The sequence below is a fragment of the Candoia aspera genome, chromosome 7, assembly GCF_035149785.1.
Source record: "Candoia aspera isolate rCanAsp1 chromosome 7, rCanAsp1.hap2, whole genome shotgun sequence".
In the NCBI taxonomy this organism is placed as follows: domain Eukaryota; kingdom Metazoa; phylum Chordata; class Lepidosauria; order Squamata; family Boidae; genus Candoia; species Candoia aspera.
The window spans coordinates 22,306,082-22,331,264 of NC_086159.1; the positions used below are offsets into that span (position 1 = coordinate 22,306,082).

General features: G+C 38.6%; 2 protein-coding genes across 5 annotated transcripts in view; one reads left to right on the forward strand and one right to left on the reverse strand.

Annotated features, from left to right (window-relative positions):
* CHPT1 (choline phosphotransferase 1) lies at nucleotides 1–23,069 on the forward strand. 4 transcript variants are annotated; one of them, XM_063309151.1, is made up of 9 exons: nucleotides 5–304; nucleotides 4,655–4,802; nucleotides 5,733–5,874; nucleotides 7,018–7,102; nucleotides 9,073–9,204; nucleotides 11,032–11,190; nucleotides 12,049–12,174; nucleotides 18,482–18,592; nucleotides 22,273–23,069. In XM_063309151.1, the coding sequence occupies exons 1-9, from the start codon at nucleotides 74–76 to the stop codon at nucleotides 22,300–22,302; spliced, it is 1,164 nt and encodes a 387-aa protein (XP_063165221.1). In that variant the 5' UTR covers nucleotides 5–73; the 3' UTR covers nucleotides 22,303–23,069. The 4 variants fall into 4 exon arrangements, with proteins under 4 accessions (XP_063165222.1, XP_063165223.1, XP_063165221.1 ...); XM_063309150.1 differs by lacking the exon at nucleotides 22,273–23,069 and adding an exon at nucleotides 20,683–20,913; XM_063309152.1 differs by lacking the exons at nucleotides 11,032–11,190; nucleotides 22,273–23,069 and adding an exon at nucleotides 20,683–20,913 and having other exon boundaries at nucleotides 1–304.
* Nucleotides 20,637–25,183, reverse strand: part of SYCP3 (synaptonemal complex protein 3) — a 10,547-nt gene continuing 6,000 nt past the window's right edge. The window contains exons 4-8 of the mRNA XM_063309155.1: nucleotides 22,875–22,992; nucleotides 22,351–22,450; nucleotides 21,702–21,800; nucleotides 20,919–21,023; nucleotides 20,637–20,762 (exon numbers count right to left, since the gene is read on the reverse strand). Of these exons, the coding sequence (XP_063165225.1) occupies nucleotides 20,709–20,762; nucleotides 20,919–21,023; nucleotides 21,702–21,800; nucleotides 22,351–22,450; nucleotides 22,875–22,992 (476 nt within the window). The 3' untranslated portion in view covers nucleotides 20,637–20,708. The remainder of the gene's footprint in view (nucleotides 20,763–20,918; nucleotides 21,024–21,701; nucleotides 21,801–22,350; nucleotides 22,451–22,874; nucleotides 22,993–25,183) is intronic.

Consider the following 25,183-nt stretch of genomic DNA (forward strand, 5'->3'; position numbering starts at 1 on the left):
CCCGCCTCCTCCTGCAGCTGCCGTCGCGCAGTGGCTGGCTCTCCCAGCAAGATCGGGCGACTGGGAAGGCGCCATGGCGCTGCCGGAGCCGCTGAGCGCAGCGCAGCTGAAGCGCCTCGAGCAGCACCGCTACAACGCGTCCGGGCGCTCGCTGCTGGAGCCGCCGCTGCAGCGCTACTGGACTTGGCTGCTGGAGAGCACGCCGCTCTGGCTGGCCCCCAACGCCATCACGCTCGGCGGCCTGGTCTTCAGCGTCGTCCCTACGGTGGTCCTCATCTACTACTGCCCTAGAGCCACTGAGGAGGTACGGTAGTCCACGCGGGGGAGAATCGCCCCCGACGCTCGCCCTTGTGGAGACGCCGCCCCCCCGGGTTTCCTTCTGCGCCCTCCGGATGGCAGAGAGACGGGTTGGCAGGAAAGGGAAAGGCCTGGACCGCCCTGGAGTTCAAATTCCAAGGGTTCACCCTGCCCAGCGTGTCAGCAGATACTCCGACAGATCAACGGCAGTATTAAGGTCTTAACGTGCTTAGGATATACTCTTTGACACGTTTCGTGTGAACGGCCCGGTGAGCCGAACTTTCATGAAGCCTTTTGAGGCTCTCTCATGCACGCTTTCCCTAAGGGAAGCCCCCCTCTGCTCAGGGGAAGTGGGGGCTTATTGATGGCCAGTACTGCTGTTGTTAGAAGCATGGTGGACTGGAATTCAGTGCCTGTAGTTTGTGTCGGGAAAGGTTTGTGTTGGCTGTCATAATCCTTTTTTTTCTTTAAGAAAATATTTGGGCCACCCTGGGATTTGCAGAAATTGAAGTAGCTCAACAATATTGTTAATGAGGGTATTATATTTAATTTTTTTATTATTATTATTTGTTAGACTTCCGTCATGGCTTTCCTCTGCTGATTAGAAACCTGTAAAGTTTCTTCCAGCTAAGACTGGCACAAGAATTAGACATTAGCAAAGTCACAGTATGTACATGTTTTGCACTCTTCACAAGTGGAAGCTAGGGAAAGGCTGACTCTTGCCTCTCTCAAAGAGAAATGTGCTTCACTTACTATTGTATTTGCATGATACACATAAAGATACAATTTCCTTTTTGTGGAGCTTAACTGCTGGTGACTGCATAGACTCATTAAGCTTCTCAACAATAAGGAAGTGATATCTGTTGTGCCTCTTCCTCCTCTAACAAATTCCCAGTCTAGTCCCTTGCCTCTGGGAGTTTCTGGTAGTCCCCATCTGAGGACTAACCAGGTATGACCTGCTTGATTTTTCAAAATCAGCAAAGATTGGCTAGATGCTATCTATGGTGCATATTCTTATCTGCCCAATTCACTGCAGAATGAAAGCCTCTTTATTGAAGTGTATCGCCTGTAATGTACCATGCTAGTCTAGTATGGGTTGGTAAATAGATGTGTTTCCACTTAACAGTCTTGGCTTAGAGACAGTGACTGGTCCAAAGACATCCAGCTGGATGTCCGTGTTCTAGTCCATGCCTAAGGGAGGACTAGAACTGGATCTCCCTGCTTATGCTTGTTAATAAGATCGAGAAACTGTAGACTAGGTTATCAGCCTTAATCTTACTCATTGCCATTTATGGCATATTTTAGCCAATATGTCAGAAGTGCAACCAAGGGCCTGTTTTACCCCAAGCATACTCATTTTTTGTGCAAACTTGGATCTCTAATCTTGAGCCTGTCTTGCAAGCCAAGATAATATTGCCAGCATCCCACCAACCAGGTGGTATGTGCAGTATATTAACACACACTTGGGATATTACTTCATTGTGACTAGACTACAGATACTCAAAGGTCAAATTAAATGATTTGTGATAGTGAGATGGGCAGCCGTATGAATTGCTTTAATATATATATATATATATATATATATATATACACACACACATACATACACACACACACACACACACATACATGTGTTTGTGTGTGTGTGTAAATTTTGCATGGAAGAGATCATAGGTTCATTCCTTTGCACTGAACTCAAGACTAGAAGCATGGAAAACTATTGCCCCCAGTGTAACAAGACTGAGCTGGATGGGTTTGTAGGGTGTCTAAGGCTTGGCTGCCCAAAACATTTTCTAAACATTGAGTTGAGACTCTATTGGATTTGTTCAAAAAAGATACCAGCTTCCTACTCCTATAGGGGCATCAAAATCTTAGAACGGATTGGGCAATTCTTTGTGGTCAAGGGCCACTCTTAAGGTTTTGGGGAGAATGGAGGCATGATTTGGGGGACATTTGGGAGTTTTCTTTACATGCCCATTTAACTGGTTACCCTGCAGTTTATGCTAAATCAGAATGGCAGTAAATTGTGCCATCTGTTTTTACCAATCATGGATGGGAGGGGTCCTGGGTCTACCAAAAGAGGAATTGACTCTGTGCAGCCCTGGGGCCAGAGGTTACCCTCCTCTGCTCTAGGATGATGAAGGGTCATGAAAAGATGAGAGGAAGGGATGGGTGGGGTGACTATAGGAAAGATTTTGATTTTAGTTTGGGAAGCAGGGACGAGATAGGTAGCTTAGAAAGGGAGCAGAGAATTTAAGAAATAACACTACTGTATAGAAATTACCTAAATGTAGAATTAAACTTCTTGTGTAGAAAAATTAGCATCTTTTTTCTCTTTTGCAGAATGTCTCCTCCTGTGAGATTAATTACACTTAATTATAGTATGCTAAATAGCTCACTAAGAATATGTCTGATGCTATGAAATAAACCAGTAGCTGGTGGTTGTGATCTTTGATCAGCTTTCTTTAATTACAGCAAAGGTATCTGGGTGGTAAATGCTTCCCATTTTATTTTTATAGGTTTTTCTATCTCTTGCTGAATTTTCAGTCCTGGATTATATTTCTGCCTTCTTTTGTCAAAGAAGAGGCTGTTGCACTTATCTGTGGGCTTCCCATAAATTCTGAATATGGAAGCAGGATACTGAGACCTCTGGTGTGATCTACCACCATTCTTCTTATGAATATATTTGAATACAAAACAGAGTGCCAAATTTTCAAATTAATGAATTCTTACATTTCTAGCATATTTGTTAGCTGCATTTTGGCTTAATATTCCAAGCACTGTTGGATAAGTGATGGCTTCTACCCATTCTACCAGAACTGGCAGTGCGGGCATGCTCTGGGTCCCCCCTCTGAAATCCAGGACTCATTTAGCAGAACCAAGGAGATGTGCCTTCTCTTTCATGGCACCTGCCCTGTGGAACAACTTCTCTTCAAGATCCATGGGGCCCCAGCTTTGTTGGCTTTCTGGAAGGTCTTGAAGATGTGGCTTTTTCCTCTGGCACCAGGGCCAGGATGTTAATGTTGTCCAGGATGTGTATGTTGTTGTTTATTCGTTTAGTCACTTCCGACTCTTCGTGACTTCATGGACCAGCCCACGCCAGAGCTTCCTGTCAGTCGTCAACACCCCCAGCTCCCCCAGGGACGAGTCCATCACCTCTAGAATATCATCCATCCACCTTGCCCTTGGTCGGCCCCTCTTCCTTTTGCCTTCCACTCTCCCTAGCATCAGCATCTTCTCCAGGGTGTCCTGTCTTCTCATTATGTGGCCAAAGTACTTCAGTTTTGCCTTTAATATCATTCCCTCAAGTGAGCAGTCTGGCTTTATTTCCTGAGTATGGACTGGTTTGATCTTCTTGCAGTCCAAGGCACTCTCAGAATTTTCCTCCAACAATGTGTATGTTAACCTTATGCAATTAGAAGTTATGTGAGGAGCTTCGATTATGTGTGTCTTTTACATGGTATTTGTAGTTATTTTGTAAGCTGCCCAAAGTTACTTGGTTAATGTGACCAAGAGTCCCTTTTTGGGGGAGATGGGCGGTGATAGAAATATGAAAAATAAATAAATAAATAAAATGATGTGGGAGACCATATCCATTTGCTAAATAAAAAAATAAATATGTGGAAGACTTAGACCTAGCCTGGTTTACTATTCAGTACATTGGGCAAACTTTGCTCTCCAACAATTTTGATCAGATCACGTTGAATTCCATCTGTTGTTTCAATAGCAGGGAACATTTTTTTATTGGGTCAGGTTGCGAGCCTTACACCCAACCTTCCCTCTTTTCTCATCCAGGCTTTGGATGGGGAGTGTGGAGGGACTTAAAAGTATTCCCATCTGCATTTTTTTTCCTTGAAATTTTCTGCCCTCCTAATATTAAAAAAAAAGCCCGGGAAAGTTGTAAAATCTATTAAACATTTTGCCTTTTGAGATGAGTGAAATTCCAAAAGACAAAATTGAACATTCTGATGAATCCATAAAGCACCAAGTTGGAAAAAGCTGCCCCAGTGATTAACAACTACAACTACAACTACTACAAATTTTACTTTTTTAAAAAGTTACAAGATTTAACTCTTACCATTCTGGAGTGCTGGCAATGACATTAAATGACATTTCTGGTAACCTTCCTCACCTGTTTGATCTGTGTTCGTATCTGGCATGCAAAACACAAAGCCGGCTAGCAGACTGAAGGGGCCTGTCCTTCACTGGTTTTGTTACAAACGAATTTAAAATGCGATTTGCCAAAACAAAACACTGATTGAGGGGAAGGTCGTAATAGATGTTCTAGGCCACTTTATGCTTATTATACGCACTGGATAAGAATGACAGAACAGATTGTTCTGTATGTTTGTTTCAGGCTCCTCCTTGGATATTCCTCTTTTGTGCATTAGGACTCTTTATCTACCAGTCTCTGGATGCAATTGATGGAAAGCAAGCCAGAAGAACAAATAGCAGTTCTCCTTTGGGAGAATTGTTTGACCATGGGTGTGATTCTATTTCCACAGGTAACTTTTTAATTAGCTCCATCTTGCATTTCCAGCAATATCATAGAATCATAAGGTTGGAAGGAGGACTTCTAGACTAACCCCAGTAGATTACCCCCTGTAGTCCCTATTTCTAGCCCAAATATAGGATTGCTTCCCTCTAGGATTTCAACTGAGGCCTTCCTAAGAGATTTGCTGTGGTTCAGCAGACCCCAGCCCCAAGCTCATCTTATAACCCAGGGTTCCTCAACCTTGGCAACTCTAAGATGAGTGGACTTCAATTCCCAGAATTCCCCAGCCAGCAGGTCATTGTTCAGATTAAATGAAGAGCATATTACCCCCCTTATGGACTTTTTGCATAAAAATGAAAAAAAAATGAACTTGTGATTTATGGTTTTGATGATTAGACAGGATAGATTATAGAAAGAAGAGAGTCATGATGTAACTTTAGAGAGAGAGGTTAAAATATAACTGTACTTATAACTGCTGTGAAGAATATCGGAAGCTTCTTTATATCTTCCTTTATATTTCTCTCTTTTTTCTCTTTTCTTTTTGCACTTTTAGCTTTCTTTGTTATTTTTCTCTTTCTTTTTTGTTTTCTCTGTTCTAATTTAGTTTGTATTCTTATTATTGCTCTTAAAATTTTTAATAAAAATTATATATATAAAGAGCATAACAATTGCTGGACTGCAGAGTTATATTTTTTTTATGGAAGCTCAGCTTGTAGGTATTTTTTTAAAATACATGGTGTCTTTCATAAAACAGTCGTAGGAAAACGTATTAACTTAATATGGGAGGAATCTGCTAGTTAATGCAAGGATTTTTTTTACTGTATGATTTCCATTTTACTTTATCAATGAAAAGTAGTTCCTGGTTACACACAAATGCTTAATTTATATATATTCTCCAGTACAGCTATGAGATATAACCTAACTTACTTGGCCTTTTCAGTATTCGTTGGTGTTGCAGGCTGCATTGCAGTTCGCTTGGGAACAGATCCAGACTGGTTCTTTTTCTCTTCCTTCATTGGGATGTTCCTGTTTTACTGTGCTCACTGGCAAACCTACGTATCGGGGGTGCTCAAATTTGGCAAGTAAGTGAATGCTTGAATAATTTGATCTGCAACTTGGGTTAAGAAAAAGTTGCTGTCATCCTCAACTGGGGTACCAGCTTTTTCCTGAGTCCTCATAGGAAAAATGTTGTTTGTGAATTCCATGCTGAGATAATACTATATTAAATGAGATTTTTTTTTTAATAGCATAGCAGTTCGGTGTTCATGCTGCTTTTTCTTGCTGGGAAATCCTTGTGAGGTCCAGCAGCCAGATGTGTAGATGATAATACTTCACAAAGCAGTTTGAAAGCTAAGAAGGGTATGTGAAAAGGATAAAAAACTTTGCAGGAAAGGTTATAAGATACTAAAGGGGGCAGAAACCTAAACTTCGGCTGTTGCTTTCACCTGGCAAGGTTGAAACCAAAATAGGATGAAATTGTCTTGTTTTTTGAATGGCTATCATATGACAATCCTCTTTCTGAAGGTACTGTCTGTTTGAAGGGGCTGTCTGGCTCAGATTCAATTCCAGTTTAGGTAGAAGACCATGAAAAGAGAGAACAGTAGCCTTACCGCTGTCCAGCAATTGGTACTTGGTCAGCAGCAGGCAAATAGAAAGATGTGAAGCTTGGTTCATATGTCCTAAGTTACGATTTGCTTAATCATGATTTGTGGAATGCATCACAATTAGCTGGATTCACACTCACCATATTCAGATACAAAACACAACACAAATCACATAGTATGCTATAAAACTTCTACTTTTCTACATTTCGGGAACCCTTTAATGGGATATAGTGAGATACTGGCTTCAGCTGCTCAAGTATCAAGGCCAGTGATTATTTTGTATTTCTTTCATAATAGAGAAATTTGCATCTTATATTGGGTGGGAAGAGATAGTGATCCATGCTTATATATTTTAAAATGCTGCTATTATAAAAGAAATAAAATGCTTTCTTTATTTTAAAATAGTTATGTTCCAGCCATTATTTCTGCCAATTTACATATTGAATTAGGAAAATATAATTACCAAAAACAAAGTTAATTAGTAAGCTAATTTCATTATTGAGTTCCCTGATGTTTACATTTATTTTAGAAAAAGGTTTGATTAATCCTTGGTATATGATTCCCCATTCATAAAAGCACTAAATTATTGGTATGAGTCAATCAATTTCTTTTTTGTTCTAGAATTGATGTGACTGAGTCTGAAATAGTCATAATGATGGTCTTTTTGTTATCCTCATTTGGTGGAACAACAATGTGGGATACAAAGGTAAGTAAACATATCTACAGGCTTAAATATATTTTCAGATCTCTGAAAACATATTGATACTAAGTGGTTCTATCTAATCCTTTGCATTTTGTTGAACTTTGATTTTTCCCCCATTTAAAAATAGGACATTCTTAAATGTTTATTATAGGATACCTTTACCCATGTGAATCAAGTATAATGTCACCTCTGCATTTGTGATATGCTCTCCAGTGCATGAGTTTAGAACTACATAAAGGAACAAGACTCCATCTGCTGTAACTGAAGTTTGAATTAAATTACTACAATTATTTAAACATAGCTGTTCCATAATAGTTCCAGTTCTGTGCCCTTTATTTAACATTTGTGTAGCATCCAAAGGCTGTACTGAGTTTATGGCTAAAAGTCAACAGGATGCAACTCCATTTAATCTTCTGAAAACTTCAGATCAAATTATGCTCCTCCTGCTTTCAAAGCTGGACTGTTTTTGCCTATATGGTAGAATTTAGATTTACAGAAAGGATTAAGAAAACTACTATTCAAAGGAGGCATGAGCTGGGATGACCTTTTGGAAATTTTGGGAATTAAGTCCACTAGATATAAAGACCTCAGGTTGTGTAAGCCTGATCTTTTTGCTGGAGAAATTGTAGCTTCCCTGGACTTTTCCAGCCATTTGGAAATCCAGCAGATTGAGTGAATGAATATTAACTGCAGGGCAAAGCAACCGACACCACAGCATAAGTATTTATGCAAGTATTTAAACATTTTCAACATTTTAACATTTACAATTAAACAGTTTGTAAGCATCACGTGACTGAGTTTACTCTTGAAACTGATTTAAGGTTTTGGCATGCTTGAATTATTGAATACCTGTATGTAAGAAATTCAGCATGTTATTACTGAAACGTTTCAAGTTTTCCTTTGGAAATGCATTTTCATTGTGAAAGTTATTTTGTTTGGCATGGAGTCATGGATTGTTTGAGATACAATGATCTTGGTAGTAGCACCTTAGGCAACTTTGTATTCTGAAATGTAACCTGGTTGGTTACAGGATTCATTTATTTTGCTTTTTTTTTAATCCTGTGCTGCCTCTTGGAAGTTTCCTTCAAACTACAGTTGAATAAGAAAGGTAAATATTTGTGCTAAAGTTGTATTAGGTAGAGTTCATAGATAACACAGTCTCATGGTCTGATCTAAACAAAATGGGCAGATGGTGTTTGTATTTCCTGTGGTGCTTGTAGCTGTTTAGATCAGGAACTATCCATTTTTTGGAAATGTAGTTGATGGTATGCAGGTCGTCCTCATTCAATGACAATTCAAACTTACAAGGGCACTGAACGAGGAGGCCTACAACTGGTCCTTGTAATTGCAGCCATCGCAGCGTTCCCACAATCACATGATTGCAATTCGGGCACTTAGCAACCGGCTTGCAATTATGGCAGTTGCAGCATCCCGTGGTCATGTGGTCGTTATATGTGACCTTCCCTGCTGGCTTCCAACAAGCAAAGCCAGTGAGGAAGCCAGCAGGAGGTTGCAAATGGTGATCACATGATGTTGCACCTAATGACCGTGGGGGATTCGCTTAACAACAGCCACTGGAACTGCCGTAACTACCATTGTATGTTGGCTCAGTCATGTGACATTGCACTTTATAACTGTGTCACTTAGCAATGGAATTGCTGGTCCATTGTTAAGCAAGGACTACCTCTACATAGGGCTATAAATTGAGTTCATATTGCTTAAGAATGCTGTTCCTTGATTCTGAATTTTAAGTCGTATGTTGTTGTGAGAGAATTTAAAGAACAGTGTCTGTGTGTCTGCAATGTCCCATTCTCCAGTCATAATCTGGGACTGCTAACAGAGTTGTTTGACATGAGCAGTATGGCTGTTACCTTTGCTTTTAGTGAAGAAAAATGGATAGTTCAGATAAATTGCTAAGTTTCAGAAGTGCTGGAAAGTTTTAAAACCTTTTAAATGATCATTTTCCTTCCAAGGTCCCTGTGCTAGAACTACAGCTGAAGAAAATAATTGTTGTTGGCGTAGTGTTTGGGGCAGTATTTTCAAGTTATAATTATTTCCGAGTAATCTTTGGAGGAGGTGTGGGGAAGAATGGATCTACAATAGCGGTAAGTATTTTTAAGATGTTAATTGTTGGGTTATATGAATAAACATTTCTTCAGTTGGGTTTATTCCCAAATTGCAGAATTACTTCATTTACTGAGACCTTGGTTAATCTAAATAGTTCCTGTGTGCTCAGTTTTAGAGAGCCTTAAATCCAATCTTCAGTATGAAGTGTACTAATTAAAAAATTGTGCTATAGCTTGAATTGTTCTACAGCTTCATATTACAAGGGAGAAATGGAAAGGAGCTACGCAGTTTCAAGATCAGATTATTTTTTCAGTTTTCTTAAGTGTCTCTGGAATTGTTTGCTTATTCTTGCTAAAAGTTCTCAAATCAAAACCAGTGTAACAATTTGATACGCCTTTTTCCTCTTCTACCTGAGGAAAAAGGTATAAAAGCTAAAATCTTCTTCAGTGGCTTTAGTGAGCTATTGGGACTAGCTTTAACTCTTCCTGACAAAATTAGACTTTGCTATAACTACCACTCGTTCAGTGACCATTTGAAGTTACAATGGCACTGAATGAGGGGGACCTATGAGCACTCCTCAGAGTTCCAGCTGTTTCAGTGTCCCCGCAGTCACAGGATTTTGATTCGGGTGCTTGGGTGCCCGGCTCATGATTACAACATCGCAGCAAGCCGCAGTCATGTGATTGCCATTTGCAAACTTCTCTGCCAGCTTCCTACAAGCAAAGTCGATGGGGAAGCTGGCAGGGAAGGTCACAAGTCGTACCCGTAAGTCGCTCCTGCCACTTCTTCTCCCAAGGAGCCCCCCTACAGAGTATGAGATCCCAGGGATCTCATACTCTGTAGCACCCCCACACACACACATTCCCACGCTCCATAGTGGTCCCCACTGGCTCGCCTGTGATCTGTAGCAGCCCCTGCTGGCCCCTCCTCGTCACCCACCAGCTTGCCTATGCTCAGAAGCATCTGCCCACAGCCCCCGCCGGCCAGCCTGCACTCAAGCAAACAAATCTTTATTACAGTCAAAGACCAGCCTAAGGAAAGTGGGGTAAAGTCAGTTACAGTTACAGTTCAGTTGCTCGCACTGAAGATGTTGCCTAGTCTGGCAATGAAACATCTGCAAGAAAACAAGGCTCAGAGAGCACCAAGGACTCCACAGTTACAGAACTGCCTGCCTGTGGCACTTATCCACCCACCTGCAGCTCTCATCTGCCAACCTACTTGCCTAGGACTCTGGTCATTTGAGATCCTCTCTTAATGACCCGCATGGTGTCTGCGTTATCCTGGGTTATCCAGGACTGCCCGGATCACCGTCACTAAGTGATGTGGTGATGTGATGTCATGCTTTATGACTGCATCACTTAGTGATGGAAATTCTGCTCCCAGTTGGCATCGTAACCTCAGGACTTTCTGTATTCATATCTTAGGGAGTTAAACTGAGGTTCTATGGCTTTCTCTAAAAGCATTTAGAAACTTCAAATGGTGGAAAATGCTACTTGGTCAATCCCATCTTCCAGTTTGCAGAGATTATCTGTTAAATTCTGAATGAATTCAAAATTCTGGTTTCAACATTTAAAAGCCTAAATTGTTTGACATCTGGATACATTTAAGGATAGGTTTCTTCCATGTTTCTCCCTACATTCACTTTTTTTGTAAAAATAGGTTTGATTCAAATTCAGTGGATCATGTTTTGTTTTGTTTTTTAGTGCTATTATATTTTTAATTTTGTTAATTATTTTCTAACTTTTCTGTTATATTTTAACATCTGTTTATGGTTTTTTTTAAATTTCTTATTATTTGAGCTACAGAGAGAAAAAACAGAACATAAGTTACTAAAATAAATACTTCAATGTCTTTATGTATTTCAGGGAACAAGTGTTTTATCTCCAGGCCTCCATATAGGACTAATTATTACTTTGGCAATAATGATCTACAAAAAATCCACAACTCATCTGTTTGAAAACCATCCTTGTCTGTATGCCCTAACTTTTGGATTTGTGATTGCAAAAATCACACAAAAATTAGTGGTAAAAAATTATTGATATTTGCTGTACACATAAACATTATGTATAGCTGATGTATGCAAAGCATTTTGTACACACTAAGGAATTCTAAAAATCAGTGTTGATGTGTTATTAATAAAAAATGTCAAACTAATGGTGTAATTCAATATATGTTCACCAAGAAAAAAGGCCCTCTGAGTTCAGAGGAACTTACTTCCAAGTTCGTGTGATTAGGATTGTAGCTAATGTGGGCAAATGGAAAATTTGTTTCTTAAAAACTAGAGATCTAGGATAAGATGCTAGTATATTAATTGAGTTTAAAAAATTGACACTACAAATTATGGTTTATTAAGACAAACAAAACAGTGAATGGTTTTATGGTACTCTTTTGCTAATAGCAAACATTTGAAAACAATGTTTATTTATTTATTTCTCAAATTTGTACTACCACCCATCTCCCCCCAAGGGAGTTTCAGACTTTATTATTAAGCCATATTTACCAGAAAGAAAACCCACTGAATACCAAAATAAACCAGAAAGTATGCATTTACTCAATGAAGTCTACCTTTAATAAACACTGAATATATATTGTGTATTGCAATTGCTATTCTATATTACGCTTTTTAAAGTGTGCATCTGTGATTAAGAAATGAGTACCTCTACCAGCAGACAAAATCTATTCAGTATTTTTGTAGTTGATTGTTATCAATAAGTGAATTGTTACTATTCTTGTTAGCATACATTTTAAAACAGTTTGAAGAGTTTTTGATTTGATAGCATTCTAATGACTTCCACAAGAGTTGATAGTACATTTATATTGCAAAAAGTTGAAATAGGATCTAAACTCGTAATTTAGTAGATTAATCTAATTTCTGTTTATAGGTAGCACACATGACAAAAAGTGAGATCTTCCTTCAAGACACTGCATTCATTGGGCCAGGCCTCTTATTTCTAAACCAGTACTTCAATTATTTTATTGATGAATATATTGTTCTGTGCATAGCACTGGTAAGTAAATTTCCATTAAATTTGTATGCATTGTGTATGTAACAATGTATGTAATCATACTAAATGTTTGGTAGTTTGACTTTTGCCCCACCCTGATCCCCCAAAAAGCAAGATAAAAATCCAGTGGATTACCTAATGTAGAAATCAAGACTTCAGCAAAGGATCGTTACCTTACCGTGCTGCTGGAGCTTGAGCACCTCAATGATGCCATGAGCTAAACCGTGAAGGGCCACCCAAGACGGGAAGGTCATGACAGAGAGGTCAGACTAAATGCGATCCCTGGGGAAGGTAATGGCAACCCACCCCAGTATTCTTGCTGTGAAAACTAAATGGATCAGCACAACCAGAGATACGTCAGTATACCATCGGAAGATGAGACCCCCAGGTCGGAAGATGGTCAAAGTGCTACTGGGGAGGAACAGAGGATGAGTTCAACTAGCCCCAGATGTGATGATGCAGCTAGCTCAAAGCCGAAAGGACGGCTAGCGGCCGACAGTGCTGGTGGTGAACGGCGAATCCGATGTTCTAAGGATCAACACACCATTGGAACCTGGAATGTAAGATCTATGAGCCAGGGCAACTTGGATGTGGTTATTGGTGAGATGTCAAGATTAAAGATAGACATTTTGGGCATCAGTGAACTGAAATGGACTGGAAGGGGCCACTTCACATCAAATGACCACCAGATCTACTACTGTGGACAAGAGGACCACAGAAGAAATGGAGTAGCCTTCATAATTAATAGTAAAGTGGCTAAAGCAGTGCTTGGATACAATCCAAAAAATGATAGAATGATCTCAATTCGAATTCAGGGCAAGCCATCTAACATCACAGTGATCCAAATATACGCCCCAACCACAGATGCTGAAGACGCTGAAGTGGAGCAGTTCTATGAGGATCTGCAGCACCTACTGGACAACACGCCTAAAAGAGATGTTATTTTCATCACAGGAGACTGGAATGCTAAGGTGGGCAGTCAAATGACACCTGGAATTACAGGTAAGCATGGCCTGGGAGAACAAAACGAAGCAGGACATAGGCTGATAGAATTTTGCCAAGACAACTCACTCTGCATAAAAAACACTCTCTTCCAACAACCGAAGAGACGGCTTTATGCATGGACTTCACCAGATGGACAACACCGAAACCAGATTGACTACATCCTTTGCAGCCAAAGGTGGCGGACATTTATACAGTCAGTAAAAACAAGACCTGGAGCTGACTGTAGTTCCGATCATGAACAACTTCTTGCACAATTTAGGATCAGACTAAAGAGATTAGGGAAGACCCACAGATCAGCTAGATATGAGCTCACTGATATCCCTAAGGAATATGCAGTGGAGGTGAAGAATAGATTTAAGGGACTGGACTTAGTAGATAGGGTCCCAGAAGAACTATGGACAGAAGTTCGCAACATTGTTCAGGATGAAGGCAGCAACAAAATACATCCCAAAGAAAGAAAAAACCAAGAAGGCAAAATGGCTGTCTGCTGAGACACTAGAATTAGCCCAAGAAAGAAAGAAAGCAAAAGGCAACAGTGATAGGGGGAGATATGCCCAATTAAATGCAAAATTCCAGAGGTTAGCCAGAAGAGATAAGGAATTATTTTTAAACAAGCAATGCGTGGAAGTGGAAGAAGACAATAGAATAGGAAGGACAAGAGACCTCTTCCAGAAAATTAGAAACATCGGAGGTAAATTCCAGGCAAAAATGGGTATGATCAAAAACAAAGATGGCTGTAATGAATGCCTACTCTAAAACACCATCAGACTCATAAGCAGATTCACAAAGATATCTGATTTATTAAAGAATAGTATACAGGTTCACAAAGAAAGCTGAGAATGAGAAAAGCGCGCCAAATGCAAACTAAAAAACCCTCGGTACAAACGAGATCCCTCCCCCCATAGAATCTTCCCAGGCTCACAATCCCAGGTGCTCCTAACGGCTTCTGATGGTCTGCAGGAAAAGTCCTTGAGCAGAGCACATAACCCAAACACATTCCATTGAAATGAACATAGATACAGAGCTTGGCACAAGGTTTCACAGCAGCTCCCTCCCAACAGAAACACTCATTAGCACCATGGCATGTGAAACATTATGATGTACAATGCACATTGAAACAGTGAACATGACAATGGCAAGGACCTAAAAGAAGAGATCAAGAAAAGGTGGCAAGAATATACAGAAGACCTGTATAGGAAGGATAACAATATCAGGGATAGCTTTGACGGTGTGGTCAGTGAGCTAGAGCCAGACATCCTGAAGAGTGAGGTTGAATGGGCCTTAAGAAGCATTGCTAATAACAAGGCTGCAGGAGACGATGGCATCCCAGCTGAAGTGTTCAAAATCTTGCAGGATGCTGTCAAGGTAATGCATGCTATATGCCAGCAAATTTGGAAAACACAAGAATGGCCATCAGACTGGAAAAAATCAACTTATATCCCCATACCAAAAAAGGGGAGCAGTAAAGAATGTTCAAACTATCGAACAGTGGCACTCATTTCACATGCCAGTAAGGTAATGCTCAAGATCCTGCAAGGTAGACTTCAGCAATTCATGGAGCGAGAATTGCCAGATGTACAAGCTGGGTTTAGAAAAGGCAGAGGAACTCGGGACCAAATTGCCAATATCCGCTGGATAATGGAAAAAGCCAGGGAGTTTCAGAAAAATATCTATTTCTGTTTTATTGACTATTCTAAAGCCTTTGACTGTGTGGATCAGAACAAATTGTGGCAAGTTCTTAGCGGTATGGGGATACCAAGTCATCTTGTCTGCCTCCTGAAGAATCTGTATAACGACCAAGCAGCAACAGTAAGAACAGACCACGGAACAACGGATTGGTTTAAGATTGGGAAAGGAGTACGGCAGGGCTGTATACTCTCACCCTACCTATTCAACTTGTACGCAGAACACATCATGCGACATGCTGGGCTTGAGGAATCCAAGGCTGGAGTTAAAATCGCTGGAAGAAACATTAACAATCTCAGATATGCAGATGATACCACTTTGATGGCTGAAAGTGAAGAGGAACTGAGGAGCCTTATGATGAAGGTGAAAGAAGAAAGCGCAAAAGCTGGCTTGCAGCTAAACCTCAAAAAAACCAAGATTATGGCAACCAGCTTGATTGATAACTGGCAAATAGAGGGAGAAAATGTAGAAGCAGTGACAGACTTTGTATTTCTAGGTGCGAAGATTACTGCGGATGCTGACTGCAGTCAGGAAATCAGAAGACGCTTAATCCTTGGGAGAAGAGCAATGACAAATCTCGATAAAATAGTTAAGAGCAGAGACATCACACTGACAACAAAGGCCCGCATAGTTAAAGCAATGGTGTTCCCTGTAGTAACATATGGCTGCGAGACCTGGACCATAAGGAAGGCTGAGAGAAGGAAGATCGATGCTTTTGAACTGTGGTGTTGGAGGAAAATTCTGAGAGTGCCTTGGACTGCCAGAAGATCAAACCAGTCCATCCTCCAGGAAATAAAGCCAGACTGCTCACTTGAGGGAATGATATTAAAGGCAAAACTGAAGTACTTTGGCCACATAATGAGAAGACAGGACACCCTGGAGAAGATGCTGATGCTAGGGAGAGTGGAGGGCAAAAGGAAGAGGGGCTGACCAAGGGCAAGGTGGATGGATGATATTCTAGAGGTGACGGACTCTTCCCTGGGGGAGCTGGGGGTGTTGATAACCGACAGGAAGCTCTGGCGTGGGCTGGTCCATGAAGTCACGAAGAGTCGGAAGCGACTAAATGAATAAACAACAAGAAATCAAGAACATATTAATTTCTGGTTCGTGATAAAAATGTTAGTTCCCAAGGATAGAAAGATATCATTAGTTCTGCTTAATGCTCTGTTTTCCTACAGTGGAAAGAGGGTATTTTGAAAAGGTAAACATACCAAAGCAGTCCTCTGGAGCTGAGAGATACAATTTTGCAAGAACTTTAGGAGTGTCAACAAAGAAGGCACAAAAACCATGTAGTAGCTTTATTTGTATTGAGGCAGCTTGATGGGAAAAAGGCAAAGATGGCTGTGTTCCTCAGTGAATGGACAATTCTTCCAGAGAGGCAACCGATGAAAGAAAATGTGGAATTAACCTACCTTGAAAACGTGAATCCCTTATGTCTTAAGATAGCCTGCTCAAAGTATATAGTCCTAGAATGAAAATATGTTATCATTCTCCAAAATATGTGTCCAACCTATGCTAATTTTGTCCATAGTAGTCTAGATCTAAGATAAAATGAGGTCCTGAAGAAGACCTAATGTTATGAAATCATATTGGAAACATTAGAGTAAATAGAAGATTTAAAAAATGAAAGAACATCAAAATGGCACTATAACAGTAAACTAAAAGAATCTACATTACTACTGAAAGTGATTGTGAGTTGTTAGCTTACTCATGTAAGAAAGAGTGGTAGATGTTGATTGTTTGGGAACACTGGGATAGAAAACCGCTCAGCATCTTTACTCTATCACTAGAAACTGTATGTTGTGCAGCTTAATTATCCAAATGTCTGTAGGAAATACTGACCAGGATAAATGTTAAAAAAGAATACAGTTAACATGCATCCCTTCCAGTTGCTCCCCTGAATAATTGGCATACATAACAATTGCTGTAAGAATGCCTTATTGAAGTACAGTAAATATTTTCCCTTTGAGTGGGCCTCAACTACTGTAAATGACAAAAGAATAGAGTGAAATCTTTCTGTATGTCTCCAACTAATGGGGATAGAGTTTCTCTCTGAGGAGAAATCTGGCACCAGCAAGAATATGCATTGAAAAAGAAGCTAAAAGTTTAATTTGGCCAGGAACTTTTTTTTAGATTTTTTTTATCCTGCCTTTATTATTTTTATAAATAATTCTTAAATAACTTTGTTTTCCCTTGAACATATACTGTGGAGAGAAGTTACATGTATCAGACAGAAGTGAATTAAGACTCTTTAACTTTCTTGAACATAATGAAATTATCAAGCTGTTAGAGGGAATTTCTGCAGAAACTCCATCCTACCATTAGATTTTTTTTTTTTAAACCCTCAGGAAAATGAGTATTTTCCCTAACTTCTCAATGAGGATAAAGACAAGTTAGTCTCAAATTTTTAGCATATATTCTGTATATTACCATTTTACTTTTATACTGATCAACATGCTTTTCAGCCTTAGCCCACATTGTCCCCCATCTAAATCAAGCTTGAACCTGCTTAGCTTCTGAGCTTGTTTGTTTTTTGCAGCAAGAGAGGTCCTAGCAGGGTTTCCTGCTGTTATCTCTGGGAACACCTTTTAGCTCAGACTTCCTGACTTTCCATGTTAAAAAAAAAAGTGAGGGAAAAGAGATAGGATGGAATTCCACAAAGTTCTGCATGTTTAGGCAGGAACATAACTGAAGAGGGGTGCTCTCTCCCTGTTTAGGGATTGTTACACATCTTTTAATCCTACCTACTGAATGAAGGGGGAGGAGCAACCCATTTTTCAAGATACCGTCCTGTTACAGAAAAAAAGACTTGCACTGTATAAATGATGATTTAGGATTTTCCATTAATAGCTGTGTCACTAATGGTTTTTTTATGAATATTTTTTATGATTATTTCCATTCTTAAAATGTATTGCTTTCAAATGTATAGGTTTTGTTGGATTGAAATGTACCATTACATTTAGGTCATATCAAACAGAAGAGAAGTAACAATTACAGTTATTACAAGTTGGCAAGACACTTAATTTCTTAATTCAACACCAACTTAGAAGGGGAGGCAACCATGGCTTTTCCTATTTCTTTCGTTCATCCTTCTGCAGTTTACTGGATGCAGTTGGAATTCTCTCTTCCTGGGGGGGTGAGTAATTAAAGCTCTGGGGAAAGCCATGTTTCCTGTAATTTTATAGAACAGTAAAACCTTAAAAGTACTACAACTCTCATTTGATTGGTAACTGCTTTCTTTTTTTCAAGTGGCTTTATATGATTCTAAATTATCTGCCAGACCCTTTTTTTTTTTTGCTGTTCAATCGTGTCCAGTTCTCGGTGACTGCCTGGACTAGTCCCTGCAGTTTTCTTGGCAAGATTTCAGAAGTGGTTTGCCATTGCCTTTTTCCTGGGGCCACCCAGGACCCCTTTTCCTGGGGTCATCCAGCTGGCTTCATGCCTAAGGTGGGATTAGAACTCACGGTCTCCTGGTTTCTAGCCTATGCCTTAACCACTACACCAAACTGGCTCTCCCAGACCCAATAGGAGGAAGATAAAAGGACGGAATAATTCTGTTGTATACAACAGCTGCTGTAATATTAACTTGTAAGCTTTTTTTTCTCCTCTTCATCTTTAGTTCATCTCGTTGATTGATTTGCTGAGATACTTCACTGGAATATGCATACAGATTGCTGCTCACCTTCACATACAGGTCTTCAAGCTCTCATCTCAACAAGCTCCTGAACAGGTTCAGAACCATAATGAGTGACTTATAGCTAAATGCGAAGAGGAGGATGAGGAGGGGGAAAAGCTGAATTATGGAAAATACTTTTTTTAAAAGAAATATGGACCTGAAGGCTTTTAAAGAAAACCAAATATATGGAGGAGTTCATAAAGTTTCAAGTTATACTAAGACTTGTAGTTAGTTTGATCAGGACCATAGAGTTTAAGGAAGCTTTTGAAAAAAGGTAACAGATCCCTGCATAGAAATTCTGTGTAGACACACATGCTTGAAAGTCTAATGTAGGGGACCACCAGCATGGGCTATTCCATAAACAGATTTGACTTTTTAGGAGAGTAACTTTACCAGTAATAATATATAACAACATAAATAGAGTAGCCCATTTTGTACATTCTATAACTTCTTGGGCTTTCAAGAAATGTTACTTCTTAATGGCTAAAAAATTAACCAATATGCCTAAAGAAATCAGTGATTAAAAGGATATGGTGTTCTATTAGGGCCATGAAACATACAGTTTGCAGTTTCCCCTTTCAGCTGAAGTCCATGGTAGACAGAAACATTTAAACATGTTCCTCCTCTGGCAACTGCCACACCTTTTTTCCCTTTGTTAATACTGTGTTTGCTTTTCATCACATCAGTGTGCAGGGTTGGATCCCCTATTCTGCCATTGCAAATTTTAACTCCCTGGGCAGCGGTTTATAAAGAAAACTTGGGGGTGGGTGGAGGGGGAGAGAAACTACTGCAAATGAGTCTTGGACATAAGATGGAGAAGGGAATCATTAACCTCTTTTTTAAAATGTGAAGCCATTCCATTTCTGAACATAATATAATCTGGTCCATTACATTTAAAGCAACACAAATTCTATTTTCCTTTACAAAAATGTGTTATATATATTCTTTGGGATTATATACCTGTACTTTTTGGTGTGACATAGACATCAACATTTGTATTTAGAATATATATTTGCAAAGCAAGCAGTATGTGCTCTTCCTGTTCTTTTGAATGCCTACGTCACTAGAAAAATTTACAGCCACAGTTCTTTCCTTTGTATTGTTACATGACAATTTGTCTTTGCATGTAACACTGAGGCATTAAATCTGTTAATTTATGGTCTTTCAAAAATATTCTTAGGTTATGGGAAGCACATATAATGAATTAGTAGGAACTATAACTGCATATATTCAATTTAATGGAAATCATGCTTGATTTCAAAAAATGTGTTACATCTTAGCTTTGACGCTGTACAAAAAAAGCAGTTGTAGATACTGTCAGGAGCTTGATTATTTTTAAAATATTGTTCTCTGATTTTACTGCTGGTTTCTATGGTACACTTCCATTAGGGAATGTGTGTTAAACTATGAAAATGCAAATTACTTTTAAAATTTTTGTTTTATAAGCTCACTGAATCAAGCCTTTGATATTTCAGATGATAAGAAACTTCAGCTGGAAGTAGTGCTTTCTTACTCTATAAAGCTTTATTCAATAATCACTGCATTAGTACTTTAACAGTTTTAATTTAATTACATAAACCAGTATTTCCAAAACATTAGGTCTGATGTATTGATTTATTAGCCCACAACTTTGCTTGCTAAAAGTACGTCGTATCACTTATTACTACTTTCAAATTATTACAGTACTAAATCTGGAAAACATATACTGTGATTTACAATAGCAAGGAATTTGTAAACAGTATTGTTCAATTCTCACATTAAAGCACTTTAATGTGTGTGATAACGCTTTTTTCCCCTAGCTTTTAGGAATTTTTCATTTTGACTTGAAAATTCTATTAACTACTGTGCTTAATTAGGCATCAGTCTATAGGTATATTGAAGTTTACAAATACTATCACAACCCAGGCATTTATATTTGTAATTTGAAAATGAAGGAATATTGTGCAGATATGTTAAGATTAAAGAACCATAATATTGTGAAAATGAAAAAAACAGTAATTGCTTCTATTACTTGTCAATTTCTCTGTTGTTAACAATGAAGAAGTATTCAGACCCATGTAATTTTTAAAATGGCATGTGAAATAGTAACTCCCCCCATCCCACCCCACGATGGCTAATGTGTATAATTGTATGATGTTACTTAGGTACAAGTTGTTTCTCCATTGATCCATCAGAATAACATGGACTGAAGAGATTTGCGAACAGTTGCCATCTCTTGCTGTTGCTGTTATAAGAAAAAAGAAAAAAATATTGATCAAATGCAACATTTTGTATCGCAGAACTCTAACTTGTGAATTATAAACCATGTCTATTTTTTTCTATTTAAGTGTTCTATTTTAAAATGTCATTGAAGTTTTCATAAATCAGTATTAATACTTACTGTGTCCATCATGATTTTCTTCTGCAACATAGACATTTCTTTGCGAAGTTCACTTTGTGCCCCTGCTAAAAGACTTTCATGTGTCTTTTCCATGTCTTCCATACTCTAAAATTAGAGTTCACCTTCATGAAAACTTGACAGTAATTCACATCAAGAAATCTCTTCCATTTTTAAAGTCAATATATAGCTAAACCCTGAACATACCTCAGTATTCTAAGAGGCATAATCTCATAGATACGGGAAATGTTAATCTTAGCAAGATAAAATAATTTCATCAGGAAATTTACTGATCTTGGTGCTACAATACAAGTTCTGAAGTGATTCAGGAAGAGAGCTAGAAAGATAACCACTATATGCAACATTAAGGTATAAAGAAAGCTTGAAAGTGAAACATAGTTTAGATAGTATTACATAAGAAATTTGTCCAGTTATGAAAATTAATGTTGGATTACTGTATCAACTCCATTATGTTGTACTCAGCATGTTGAATTGATCTTAAAACTACTGGATGGAACAGAAATTAGTAGAAACTGGGCAGAATGGGTACAGAAAGACATTTGGTAACAAATTTAAACAGCTAATACTTAATAGTAGTAATCACTTTCATTTCTAAAGCATAAAACTATTGCTGTGGCTTTAACAATATTACTGCAAGTGTTATTCTGTGGTATGTATATCTTTAACACAATTTTGGTGTTTTAACTGAAAACTACACTTTTAATTGTGAACTTGATAAAAATATGTTCCAGAACTACTATTTGATATAAAAGTGTGTAACTTGACCTTTATAAACTGCTCGTACAGCTGCTTAATTGTTTTCAGCCTCTGACTCTGAACTATTCTTGCTTGCTGGAAAGCTTTCTGTTGTTGTCGAAATACATTCTGAAGAAAAAATGCATAATGGTTAACAAGTTGATACAATTCTATTACAGAAATGTTTCTTGTCAACAAGACAGATCAGGAATAGACTTAATCCAAGTTGTTTGGTGCTGCAGATTTTAAGTTTCAAAACTGCATGTGTACACCTGAATTCAACTTGAACCCTAGATGTTCAAGTTTATTTTTGGCAGGAGATTGTTTACAAAGCCACTTGGGACAGCTGGTGTGAGTCTCAGTTCTGGCAGAAAGTAAAGTTGTAAGTTTCTGACCGACCTATTAACTGGCCTTAAATCTCACTTGTTTTTCATGGTAAAACATAAACCTTATAAACTGGTATGTGCTTGACTTTGCTAATTTTACTTGAATTTCCTGCACTCTGGGTGAATATACATTATCACAGTTAGTTATGCACAGACTTCTACATCACTGAATACTGCATCTCTTATCTTTAATTATTATTTCTCCTATATTGCAGGAAGAAAAAGGACAAGTCAGCATGAAATAGCTATCTCTGACACTTCATATATTCAAAAATAAATTCAAGAAAACAAACCACTAGCTTTTCTTCCTGTTCCTCTGCTTTCTGTATATCGGCATCCCATTGTTGAAATACATGCAGGAACTGCTGAGAATACTCATGGTTAACCTTTTGCCTATAATATATATTTATCATTACAAAGACTGCAATATGTAGTATCTTGCAAAATAAATCCATAGTGGTGTGCAATAAATGGTGAATTTAACAAATATAATTATTTGTGGGAACTCCTGAAGAATTGCAGACTTTGATGCTATACATATGAAAATTGTGGCACTTCTTTATATTGTAAAATGCAAACAGAAATGAAAATGATTTTTTAAAATTAAATCAGTTTATTTTTAAATTCCTAGGTTAATATAATCGGGGTTCATTCACATTCTGTGTAATCCAGATACCTAAAAAAGCAGCTAGGATATTTCTCCAAGAACTCAAGGAATTTGTTTTTCAGTAGGCAAAATGCTGAACAAAATTCTATTTAGTTATAGAATTAAGTAATGATTTCCTGTGAAATATGTATTACTCTTGAAGTGACTTACCTTTGTTCCTGTTGTGTTTTCCAAACAAATTCTATTTTCTGGTTGCTTGTTTTAAGAGAAGCCTTTGTATACATTTCTAATCTTTTCCTTTTAGCCAGAAGAGCTTTGTTAATGTCTGCTACAGTAAGACAATTGTTGTACAATGTTTTTTAAGAAGCAGTTTAACACTTTGTAATAAATCTAAACATTACTACAGCACCTTTTCTGATTGACTTTGAGTATTATATAAATTGTGCACCAAATCGTAGTATTTGCAAGAAGCCAATATGCTGTTAAATGCTGAATCATTATCATTGTCAAGTGGATAAATTCCACTGTAATACCAAACTGCACCTGCAGACAGAATATTTCTTAACATATCATGATCAAGAGCAAAAGCAGTAAAACAGGATTTCCTTACAGGTCCACTTTATCATTGGGTTGTAAGTACTAAACATCTCTCAGGATTTTTTAATTAATTTTTCCAGTAAGGCCATTTCACAAATCTAACTTGACTTGAGAACCAAACTGAAATTGCATTAACTGCGATTTAAGAACGTGCTTTTATTAAGACTGTACCTGATTAAATGAAGTTTAACTGAGTTTGAGTAAGTTATATAATAAACCTACATATAAACCAGAAACAATTTCAGAAGCAATAAGCATACAGGTAGTCCTCAAGTTATGACAGCAATTGGGATTGGGATTGCTAAGAAATGCAGTTGTATAGCACAATGTCATGCAACCACATTGCTTAGTGACTGCAATCTGGGCAGTCCCAGTTGCTGTTGTAACCCCAAGATGTACAGGACATTATGCAGGAGTCCCAGGTAAGGAGTACAGGGTGGGGGAAGCCCTGGGAGGCCCAGCGCAGGCTGTGCATGAGTTGTGGGATGGGGGTACTGTAGGTGCATGCGTACAAGTGCAGGGAGGTCCGGGGAAGGAGGACTTTGGTAAGTGCATGCAAGCACAGGGAGGCCCAAGGGAAGCGTGCAGATGCATTCGTGTGAGCACAGGGAGGCCAAGGGAAGGAGGGCGCAGGTTTGTGTGAACGCAGGGAGGCCCAGGGACAGGCAGCACAATGTGCAGGAAGGTGGGTGGGTGGGACTTACCAGAGTGACTTTGCTTGTAACCACAGGACACTACAACCATTATAAGTCTGAGCTGGTTGCCAAGGGCCTGTATCATGAGCATGTGACAGTGGGGGCACTGCAGTGGCCAGAACTTCAAGGACCGGTTGTTAAGTATCCCTTGTTCAGCACCGTGGCAACTTTGAACCATTGCTGAACAAGTGGTCAACAAGTGAGGACTACCAATATTCTTTTCACAGACCATGTATTCTAGCAGGTATGATCTTAAAAAAGTCATTCTTCCTATGGAAAAGAGAATAAACAATGCTTATTTTACGCTAGTGCTTGTCATCTGTAATTTATAGAAATATAAAAGAAACGTGTATATGAATTAAATCATTTAGTCATAGCTCTAAAATAAGCAGAAAGCACAAGGACAAAGGGAGACAGTAAGAAAATTTTCAACTGTTTTGTCTTTCAGATTTCTACACTGAATAACAACGCTTCCCTTTCTTTTAATCAATGGCTGCATTCAGACAATTCTACTTCTGTTTAGGAAGCCCAGATATATAAATATGCCTTTCTTGCACCAACTGGGAAAGGTATATTGGATGTTCATTGTGAAGTTTCTTCTTGTTAGGTGTGATGGAAGCATCCACTGAATGGATTAACTCCATGAGAAGATGGAATAAGCCAGGAATAGATTAGCAAACTATAGTGAACAGAAATACCATTCTAAGAGATACATACACTGAAAGGGTTAAAAACCTAGTCTGTCAATCCAGGTAAATGGACAGAGACCTCCAAAGCCTGCAAAAAGCAAATGATGAAGAGCCAATCAGGATCAAGGAGATTCCTCCCTCAGGTAAATTTTTTAAAAAAGGAAAGGCAGTTCCATTTTGCCTTTTTCTTTATTCTCTGCAGGAGTGGGCTGGCTCAAAGCCAAGTAACCAAGGTCCCAACTCAGAGGTTGGATGGAAATCCAGGAAAAATGTAGTAATCTAGGGAATGGAGGAGTTAGATACAGATTAGAACCCTTTTAGTTCTTCAACTTGATATACATAATATACATAATAAAGAGTTGAATTTGTATTGAATCTGACTCTCATTCTGGAAGAATCTCAGCACATGCATGTACTTGGTTAAACTACAAAAAGGAAAGAGGTTGCCCCTTTGCCTATTCCTGAGTAATTCAGCACAAAAAGAATTTCTCTGGGGAAAAAATGGCTGAGAAGAGGCATAGGCTTTCCCTAGGAGTAT

Bases quoted from the DNA above. Each gene is read 5' to 3' on its own strand.
- CHPT1 (XM_063309150.1), top strand. From the start codon at position 74: ATGGCGCTGCCGGAGCCGCTGAGCGCAGCGCAGCTGAAGCGCCTCGAG. The intron at 9,205-11,031 runs GTAAGTATTTTT...TATGTATTTCAG, and splicing joins AGAATGGATCTACAATAGCG to GGAACAAGTGTTTTATCTCC. The intron at 12,175-18,481 runs GTAAGTAAATTT...CTTCATCTTTAG, and splicing joins TTGTTCTGTGCATAGCACTG to TTCATCTCGTTGATTGATTT.